Consider the following 10,786-nt stretch of genomic DNA (forward strand, 5'->3'; position numbering starts at 1 on the left):
GGCAGCTTGACAGGGGCCTCATTATGGGTATCCATTTGGCTGGCTGGTCAAATCATGCAATCTCCAGATTTCTGGGGCATTCAGATATGACAGTGGCCCAATGATGGACTTCATGGAAATGTGGATGCAGGCATAGTCATCATAAAAGTTCCCATCGACCACCATGAGGGAGGAACACCATATTGTGCACCATTCACTTCATAACCCCTTCACATCTGTGCTTGCCATCTGAGAACAAATAATGGATTCCCTGCAACATTCTGTGTCATTTCATACCATTGGCTGGAGATGAGCACAGCCAGACTACAGAATTACCATCACATACATAGGCTACCCTTAACATCACAACAAAAATGCCTGCATTTGGATTAGCACTATGACCAGGAAGCATGAACTGCTGGTGAATGGAATGGCATTGTGTTCACCGATGAATTGTAGTTCTGCACTACCCTGGATGACAGCAAGTATGGCAGTGACCTGGTGACAGGTTCCTTTCTTCCAAGGTTCAGGAGACACAAAGTGGTGTTACTCCTGGTGTCAGAGTGTTGAGGGGCACTGGATATGACTTCAGGTAACAGTTGGTAGTGTTTGAGGGAACTCTGGTTGGACCACAGTACATCATGTATATCTAGCAGCCCTGTTTGTTGACTTCCTTGTAAAAGTATTGAGGAGTCATTTTTCAACAGGTCCATGCCCATCTGCACATGGCATGTGTGTCTATGAACTGTGTGGGTGATGATAAGATACTCTCATGGCCAGCAACATCCCCAGATCGGTCCCCAATGAAATGTGTGGGGCCATCTCAGAAGTCAACTCCATACGAGTGCCAGTATCCAGGACCTGTTGCAACATTGTGGGCCTCCTTGCCTCAAGGAAGGATACAGCAGCTTTATGACATCATTCCCAACTAAACCAGAGCATGCATACTGGCCACAGGCCTGCAACAGCATACTGATAAGTGGATTCACAGTGCCATGTTGTTTGCAAATTTGACTCAATTTTGAAATTGCTGCAATGACATCACATACCTTCTCAACTTATAAAGTTTCACGTTGTTTCCTCCTCCCATTCTGGGTGCTTCATTTTCCTCATCAGGCAGTGTGTCTCTTAAGGAAAATAAAACACACTGCAACTTTCATGGGTATCTAAGAGCTGAGGATCCACCAGGTACCTCTCCTAAGAGGGGCAGCAGATTAGATGGTCTTTTGAAGATGCTCAGTGGATCAAAGATTAACAAGAAATTTAGTTGCCAAAATAAATCTGGGCAAACATGTGTATTTAGCATCTCATGACAAAATAATATAAACAGTGAAGATATCTTGTATCAGTGTCAACTGGTCGTTTCAAGCATTTTCTGTAAAGAATAGTTCTCTTACTCATTAACTAAGGCAACTTATTTTGTGTCATGATTGTATACATTTTTCAAGCCAGTTTTATTTTGGACAACGTGTAGTAGTTTTGCACCAATGGTTTGTCACCAGCACATACTTAGTGACCAATGACCAAGCATACTGCTTATCCCTAAAGCACTGTGCATGCTAGAGGGGGGGGGGGGGGGGCGGGGAGGGGTCTTTATGTATAGTGGGTCTTCTCGTGGTATTGTGTTCACTGACACTACCTGAGAACAAATAAGGGGTGCGCTGTATGGACACAAAATTTCCATGCTTACTTGCAAATCAAGCTAAAAATTCCAGTAAACCACTGAAGTCACTGCATCATCCTTACTCGTAATGAAGTGGACACCGACATAGACAACTACTGGAGCTCCAATGTTTCAATAATACTACATATACCAATTATGTGTGTAAATGATATGTGTAGGTAAGCAGAATAGCCTGTTTCATCTTCTTGTAACAATAATGTCTATGCCTCCAAAGTTAACTCAGGTAACATATTTCTCAAGTTGTATTAGAATAGATAGACTGCCTTCCTAATTATCCTGAAAGTGTATTATAAAGGGCACACTAAGCTTTCATGAACATACCTAAAATATCAGTAACCTGCAATCGAAATAGCATGTCACCTTCACAGTTTATTTTGCTGGTGATGATTCAACACACACAAGGACTGGCATAGCTTTGATCAAAAATCCCCAAGGCAATGAACTGTAAGTGAGATGTATAATTCATGTGAATTTAAATCAGCCAGGATTCTAGATGTTGTCTTCTCAATAATAAGTCTACACATTTACAGAAAAGCATATCATTTCATACAAATGCATCATGCATGCATGCATAATTACATTAAACTTCCAGATGTAGAATTGAGAACACCACAGTTAAAATCTCAACTTCACTCTTTATTTTCACAATACTCAAATGATTCACAGCTCACTGGCTTCATCAATGGCACAACACAAAACTCATGTGTTTCATACATGGGTTGTTATACGGCTTTTCCCTGACACTTGCACACAACTTTCACTTCTGTTCATGTTCTGCATTTGTGGAAACTGCCTGCATGCACAATGGTTTGAATTACATATTAAACACTGTCTCCAGATAAGTTGACACATGCGCCAGCTCCCACAATGGTGGAATAAAAGAGAAGACTTCAAATAGAACAATTAGGTTGATGACAAATTTACTTTTTTTGGTCAAACAATGAATGGAAACTACAAATCAGCAGCCACATAAAGGAGTATTTTCATCTTCAAGATGGTACCTAACGTAAATACTTACACATTGTTTTATATTGTTCAGTCACAGCAAACATGTGCCATTAACATCACATGCTACTTTTAATTATTCTTTGCACTGCTCAACTCAATGGATTGCTTCAGTTCCTTTAAGGATCTCTCACCATTGAAGATCAGCATCTTTATAGCGTACTGCAAATTGAAGAGACAAAAACTTACAATAAATGTCTCTTATAACAGTGTAAGGTTGTAACTAGCTTTAACTGCTTTCTAGAATGAACAGAATAGAATATTACTGATATGAGCTTCCTCATCTGGCATGCCGCATAAAACGATGTGTGTTAGGCCTACATAGGATTTGTCTTTCTGTGAGGGGTCTGATGGAATGCTTCTGTGAGAGGTTAAAATGTCACTGATCATTATGCACACAGCACTCTTATCAGTGACAAACCACAGGAATAAAATGCAGTCTTGTTGTTGGCTTTGCAACCTGTGGTGTGGTGTCATTTAACACCCACTGTGTACACCAAAATCCACCCAGTGAATGTGAAAACAGTTAGACACAAGCCAACATAAATGATAGTGTGACAGATTTTACATATACCTAGAGGAAACAAAAATAGACAATATAAATAAATGTTTATTTGTATTTGTGAAATTTTTGGGAGGCTCTAGAAAGAGTGAAGAGAGAAGAGGAGAGGACAGGACAGGACAGGACAGGACAGGACAGGACAGGACAGGACAGGACAGGACAGGCCAGGACAAGAGGGGGGGGGGGGGCAGTGATTGCAGATTTGTATGCATGATGCTGGAAATTCAGAAAGACCATGTAATGAACGTAATGGGAATGAGATGAACTATAGGGCCCCACAAAGTGTTTAGAGAGGAAGAAACTGACATCCAAATAGTATCTATCAAGGATTTCTTTTTCCTCTTACAACCCTCACATATTAGCCTCTCAAAGGATAAAATTGAGAAGTCAACCTCCCATGTAGTGATGTCTTTGTGACTTGTCCTGCTATAGGCCTAAATGCAGAAGAAAACACTTCATTCTCCTTAAAGAATTAAGACTGTCTACAGCACTAGCATCAAACATGGGTAATTAGCGAAATAAATTCTATTGAACAATGTGATCATTTAAACCACATAATTTCCAAATATTAATGATTTAAAAGAATGTCACAAAATGTATAACTGTAGAAACTTGAGTTATCCCCATAGCTAAGGTTGAATGCTGTTTCCTCTTACAACAAAACTAAAAAAATTAGCTTTATTATCCCAATTAACTTCATTCTCCATAATGTCCCACCCATAATTTCAAACAAGGCTGAACTAAAATAGCTGAGCTTTGGAGGAATCATTTCTTGTGGCTTCATACAAGACAAAAAAATGATATCAAAATATACTTTATATTGACTGGATGTAATTGACAACTAAGAAAATATCTTGAAAACCACCTCTTTCACACCATTCTTTGTGTCCATAGGGATGGTGTGGAGGGTCAAGTTTTAACCACGGTAAGCATGTTCAAATAGAAGTTGGTTGCAGTTGCAGGAATTATACAAAACTAAGAGTCTTGCATGGAGTAGAGCATCAAATCAGGCTGATGACATCAAGACATCAGAAAATCTGGGAATACAAGAGCTCAGTTATGCACTGGAAAAAAATATTGGTTTTTGTCAAATTTTTGTTTTTCCTAACATGTTGTATAATATATACAGTATATATCCATAGGGAGAGCGTGTGCTATGAGGTTGCACTTTAAATGAACAATTCGTCAAATTTAAACAGTAATCACTTACAGCAAATTGTTACATGTCGTCTCAGGATAGCTCATGTTTATACACTGTTAGTGAGGATATCGCTTCAGACTATTTTTGTTTTTGCATCTTCACACAGTCTAACGAGGGAGCAATCTCATTCGAATGATGCCAAACTTTTATTGAATCAATATTACTGTGTGTAATGATTTATAGGAATATTTAACTGGGCAACGGAAAACTGTTCTTAGGTGCAATTTAAATGCACTAACCTCATCTTTCTCATTTTGGTACTTTCTAAAGTCACTTCTAGCCCAAAGGCGAAGTTCTGCTTTACTTCCTTCATCCGGTACTCTGCGTATTTCCCGTAATATGTCTCGATACAGTTTCAGAACTTTCTGACGGAGCATAAACTGAAACAAGATTAATTCTACAACAATATGAACACAATGTTACAAAAATGGTAGAATAGTATGACCATTAACACACCTCCCTTACAACAAAAACTGTCCTTGACACAAATGCTAACTATACAAACCCTCACATATTAGCCTATCAAAGGATAAAATTGAGAAGTCAACCTCCCATGTAGTGACGTCTTTGTGACTTGTCCTGCTATAGGCCTAAATGCAGAAGAAAACACTTCATTCTCCTTAAAGAATTAAGACTGTCTACAGCACTAGCATCAAACATGGGTAATTAGCGAAATAAGTTTCTAGTCGAATCTTCAGAACATCAGTCCCACTACCGAAAGTGGCGATCTCTTTTACCTGTTTAAGATTCATTGTTGCCGGGATCTTTGGAGGCATAGTTGGAAATTATGTACAGTAAGGGAAGTATCAAAGAATTACGCAGCAACACTATGAACAGAGAACATTTATTTCAAATAAAATCCATCTTCAACCAATCCAAAACGACAGCTTTTATTCTCCCTCCAACGACAATTCTTGCGTCATCACAACACAGACCTTCTACTAGTATGAGCAAGCTCGCTGCTCACCAGTATTATCGATTATTAGGCAAGACAACAGCAGTCCGAAAGGTAATAGTATCTACGGATGTATACTTGTACGACAATATTCACTAATTTTACCTTTTTTTAACCATGTTTAAAGCCAGTGACTCTCAGAATTAGAAAAATACTATTTTGATTTCAATATCACAGACAATTTGAAATATTACATTAACTTCACGTGGTGTTAGCTCGTCGTAATCAAGATCTAGTGCGCACGGATGACTTTTGTCACCGAGAAAAAAAAGGCTTCCATCGTTGTCACGTCACGTCATGGAAGTGGAGTGCGCTCACGAAGGACAGTCACTAAACTTTTTTTTAATCCAAGCGTCATCTGAAAAAAAAGAAGAAAAATGCAGTGTATGAAACAGCAAACAGTGGAATTTCTAGGACTGTACCAGGCAGGGGACCGCTTATGGACCAGATTAGATTAGATTAGATTAGATTAGATTAGATTAATACTAGTTCCATGGATCATGAATACGATATTTCGTAATGATGTGGAACGAGTCGAATTTTCCAATACATGACATAATTAGGTTAATTTAACAACATACTTAAGTTAATATAACAACTTTATTTTTTTGTGTTTTTTGTTTTTCTTTATTTTTTATTTTTATTTTTTTAATATTTTTTTCTTTTTTTTCTTAATTTATATCTAAAAATTCCTCTATGGAGTAGAAGGAGTTGTCATTCAGAAATTCTTTTAATTTCTTCTTAAATACTTGTTGGTTATCTGTCAGACTTTTGATACTATTTGGTAAGTGACCAAAGACTTTAGTGCCAGTATAATTCACCCCTTTCTGTGCCAAAGTTAGATTTAATCTTGAATAGTGAAGATCATCCTTTCTCCTAGTATTGTAGTTATGCACACTGCTATTACTTTTGAATTGGTTTTGGTTGTTAATAACAAATTTCATAAGAGAGTATATATACTGAGAAGCTACTGTGAATATCCCTAGATCCTTAAATAAATGTCTGCAGGATGATCTTGGGTGGACTCCAGCTATTATTCTGATTACACGCTTTTGTGCAATAAATACTTTATTCCTCAGTGATGAATTACCCCAAAATATGATGCCATATGAAAGCAATGAGTGAAAATAGGCGTAGTAAGCTAATTTACTAAGATGTTTATCACCAAAATTTGCAATGACCCTTATTGCATAAGTAGCTGAACTCAAACGTTTCAGCAGATCATCAATGTGTTTCTTCCAATTTAATCTCTCATCAATGGACACACCTAAAAATTTGGAATATTCTACCTTAGCTATATGCTTCTGATTAAGGTCTATATTTATTAATGGCGTCATACCATTCACTGTACGGAACTGTATGTACTGTGTCTTATCAAAATTCAGTGAGAGTCCGTTTACAAGGAACCACTTAGTAATTTTCTGAAAGACAGTATTGACAATTTCATCAGTTAATTCTTGTTTGTCAGGTGTGATTACTATACTTGTATCATCAGCAAAGAGAACTAACTTTGCCTCTTCATGAATATAGAATGGCAAGTCATTAATATATAATAAGAACAACAAAGGACCCAAGACTGACCCTTGTGGAACCCCATTCTTGATAGTTCCCCAGTTTGAGGAATGTGCTGATCTTTGCATGTTACGAGAACTACTTATTTCAACTTTCTGCACTCTTCCAGTTAGGTACGAATTAAACCATTTGTGCACTGTCCCACTCATGCCACAATACTTGAGCTTGTCTAGCAGAATTTCATGATTTACACAATCAAAAGCCTTTGAGAGATCACAAAAAATCCCAATGGGTGGTGTTCGGTTATTCAGATCATTCAAAATTTTACTGGTGAAAGCATATATGGCATTTTCTGTTGAAAAACCTTTCTGAAAACCAAACTGACATTTTGTTAGTACTTCATTTTTACAGATATGTGAAGCTACTCTTGAATACACTACTTTCTCAAAAATTTTGGATAAAGCTGTTGGAAGGGAGATTGGACGGTAATTGTTGACATCAGATCTATCCCCCTTTTTATGCAAAGGTATAACAATAGCATATTTCAGTCTATCAGGGAAAATGCCCTGTTCCAGAGAGCTATTACACAGGTGGCTGAGAATCTTACTTATCTGTTGAGAACAAGCTTTTAGTATTTTGCTGGAAATGCCATCAATTCCATGTGAGTTTTTGCTTTTAAGCAAGTTTATTATTTTCCTAATTTCAAAGGGAGAAGTGGGTGAGATTTCAATTGTATCAAATTGCATAGGTATGGCCTCTTCCATTAACAGCCTAGCATCTTCTAATGAACACCTGGATCCTACTATATCCACAACATTTAGAAAATGATTATTAAAAATATTTTCAACTTCTGACTTTTTGTTCGTAAAGTTTTCATTCAATTTGATGGTAATACTGTCTTCCTCTGCTCTTGGTTGACCTGTTTCTCTTTTAATAATATTCCAAATTGTTTTAATTTTATTATCAGAGTTGCTGATTTCAGACATGATACACATACTCCTGGATTTTTTAATAACTTTTCTTAATATAACACAGTAGTTTTTATAATTTTTGATAGTTTCTGGGTCACTACTCTTTCTTGCTGTCAGATACATTTCCCTTTTGCGGTTACAAGATATTTTTATACCCTTAGTAAGCCATGGTTTCTTACAAGGTTTCTTACGAGTATATTTAACTATTTTCTTGGGGAAGCAGTTTTCAAATGCATTTACAAAAATGTCATGAAATAAATTATATTTTAAATTGGCATCAGGTTCACGGTACACCTCATCCCAGTCTAACTGCTGTAGGCTTTCCCTGAAATTTGCAATTGTTAAATCGTTGACTGAACGTACCACTTTGGAGGACTGTTTAGTATTGCTGAATGGAGCTATGTCATATATTGTAACTAGCTGTGCACCATGATCAGAAAGACCATTCTCAACAGGCTGAGCATTTATCTGGTTAAACTTATCTTGGTCTATAAAGAAGTTATCTATCAGTGAGCTGCTATCCTTTACCACCCGAGTAGGAAAATCAATAACGGGTGTCAAATTGAAAGAACCGAGTAATACTTCAAGGTCATTTTTCCTATGACCCTCTTTCAGAGAATCTACATTGAAGTCCCCACAAATAATAATTTGCTTCCCCCTGTCTGACAGATAGCACAACAAGGAGTCCAAATTTTTCAGAAATAGATGAAAATTTCCTGATGGGGACCTATATACAGTTACAATTATAAATGTGCCTTTATTTAATTTAAGCTCACACGCACATGCTTCTATATGTTTCTCTACACAAAACTTTTTTGTTTCTATACTTTTTGCACAATGATAACTTTTGACATATATGGCAACTCCTCCTTTCTCCATATTTTCTCTCATTACATGTGCAGAGAGCTTATATCCACTTACATTTACCTTATCCATATCAGTAACAATGTGATGCTCAGACAGGCATAGTATATCTATTTCATTCTCAGCTTCTAAATCTTCTAAACAAACCAGAAGCTCATCTACTTTATTCTTTAAACTCCCAATATTTTGATGAAATATACTTACATTATTTTTAATTATACCTTTATGAGAACCTTTCCTTATTCTAACATTTGCAGTACTCTCCTGTCTGAGTTTCTCATTGTGCTTAGGCCTAGTTCCTATACCAGTGGTCACACGGTGTTCAGAGAGGCAGATTATGTCAACTGGGTTGGGTGAAACAAGCATTGAAGAACAATAACAAAGAAACTTGATGCTATTCAGAGGATTGCTGCTACATTTGGCAGAGACAAAGCAAGCATCGAGCAAAAATACGTTCGCTTGAGGTCGCATATCGACTTGAAAAGTGGAAGATGGTATTCAGCAGATTATTGGGCAGTGGTGTATACACTAATCTTGGTTTGTTATGAACTGTTGAAGTTTCTCAATGATGTTCATGAGCCACAAGAAACAACATAAACTGTTAACCAAGAGGTACAAAAATTATTCTCGCGTGTCCTTATTTGTATTTTATACTGTACAATAACATTCATCCATACTTATTTTGCTGCAGTATACTTCCTTGTGGGCTTAAAAAGTAATCTGCAAACTTGCCTCGAAATTGTTTGTTTGCGTTAGAAGCATTCTGTAGTACATTCTTGGGAGCAATAAAAATCGATGCAGCACCGTCTCGTCTTCATGTGCTTGGGTTTATCTCATCTATTTGAATATCAAAGGAATCGAAACTTTGCTTCAACACTTCATTTTTTTAAAATGTGGAGAAATACAGCTGTAAGTGAGCCAGCTCGCGTCTTCTCTGGTTTCTCCGACATTGGTATCCTAAAGACATGAAAATACGAAGTCATAATCGCGAATACGTTCTCTACAACCATTCTCGCCTGAGATAATTGGTAATTAAAAATTCTTTCCTTGGAATATTGAACATGCCTTCCGGGGAATGGTTTCATAATGTTTTCCTGTAATGGAAAAACATTATCTGCTACGAAAACATAGGACAGGGATTTTGTCCCACAAGGCAGTCACTCAGCTTGTGGCAAATCCAGTTTACTCTTGTGAATTAGTCCACATATGATCGCGTTCTTGAAGACACCGCCATTTGAAATTCTTCTTTGGCAGACAATATCTGCATACAAAAAGTTGCAGCTGGTGTCAAAGACAGCAAGTAACACAATGCTAAATGACCCTTTCTAATTGTGAAATTCGCTACCAATAGCAAAAGGCCACTGTAGGACTATATTCTTCTTACCAATTGCTCCCACACAATGGGGTAAGTGAAGTATCTGTGAGAACATACATGCTCTTTCATGCCATATGTTTGCAATCACCGGCATCTGACAGAAAAGAATTTGTTTTCAGGTTGTGGAAGATTCGACAGATGTAGGGATCAGTGAGGAAGAGGACGTTGCTGCTCCTTCAACAACGACTCCTCCACCAAGAAAACTAATAAGACGATTGGGTGGTGGAAAACAAAACAGTAGAGCATGTAACGATGTCTCTACGTTATTGAATACTGTTTTAAAAAGATGGAAGAGCAATTCAATGATGAATGCACCACCTATGGGCTGTATGTGGCATCAATACTGCGGATACTGCCACAGTTGTGAAAAAACAAAAACAATGGCTAAACTGAATGAAGTACTAGTAACAGAACATAACCAAGTGAGGAGGTGCAGTGGTTAGCACACTGGACTCACGTTTGGGAGGGTGATGGTTCAAACCTATATCTGGCCATCAGCGGATTTCCTTCACAACCTTCCCTAATCCGCTGGAACCGATGACCTTGCTGTTTGATGACCTCTCCCAAATCAACCAACGAACCTAAAAAACACAGAATGCTATGAAAGTTTGAAGTTGCCAGTGGGTGTGGATGTGTCAGGGGCATTACCAAGTTGTACTGATACCCCTGGCACATTCA

General features: G+C 37.5%; 1 protein-coding gene across 1 annotated transcript; it reads right to left on the reverse strand.

The window, feature by feature from the left end:
• Window positions 1-2,278: 2,278 nt before the first annotated feature.
• On the reverse strand, window positions 2,279-5,361 carry LOC126248887 (LYR motif-containing protein 2). The gene is made up of 3 exons (XM_049950345.1): window positions 5,169-5,361; window positions 4,671-4,811; window positions 2,279-2,830 (listed from the first exon to the last, which is right to left on the reverse strand). The coding sequence occupies exons 1-3, from the start codon at window positions 5,205-5,207 to the stop codon at window positions 2,741-2,743; spliced, it is 270 nt and encodes an 89-aa protein (XP_049806302.1). The 5' UTR covers window positions 5,208-5,361; the 3' UTR covers window positions 2,279-2,740.
• Window positions 5,362-10,786: the final 5,425 nt, after the last annotated feature.

The sequence above is a fragment of the Schistocerca nitens genome, chromosome 3 (assembly GCF_023898315.1).
Source record: "Schistocerca nitens isolate TAMUIC-IGC-003100 chromosome 3, iqSchNite1.1, whole genome shotgun sequence".
Lineage (NCBI taxonomy): Eukaryota > Metazoa > Arthropoda > Insecta > Orthoptera > Acrididae > Schistocerca > Schistocerca nitens.

Coding starts and splice junctions, on each gene's coding strand:
- LOC126248887 (XM_049950345.1), bottom strand. CDS start 5,207: ATGCCTCCAAAGATCCCGGCAACAATGAATCTTAAACAG. Junction 4,812..5,168: donor CAACAATGAATCTTAAACAG/GTAAAAGAGATC, acceptor ATCTTGTTTCAG/TTTATGCTCCGTCAGAAAGT. Junction 2,831..4,670: donor ACCAAAATGAGAAAGATGAG/GTTAGTGCATTT, acceptor TTCAATTTGCAG/TACGCTATAAAGATGCTGAT.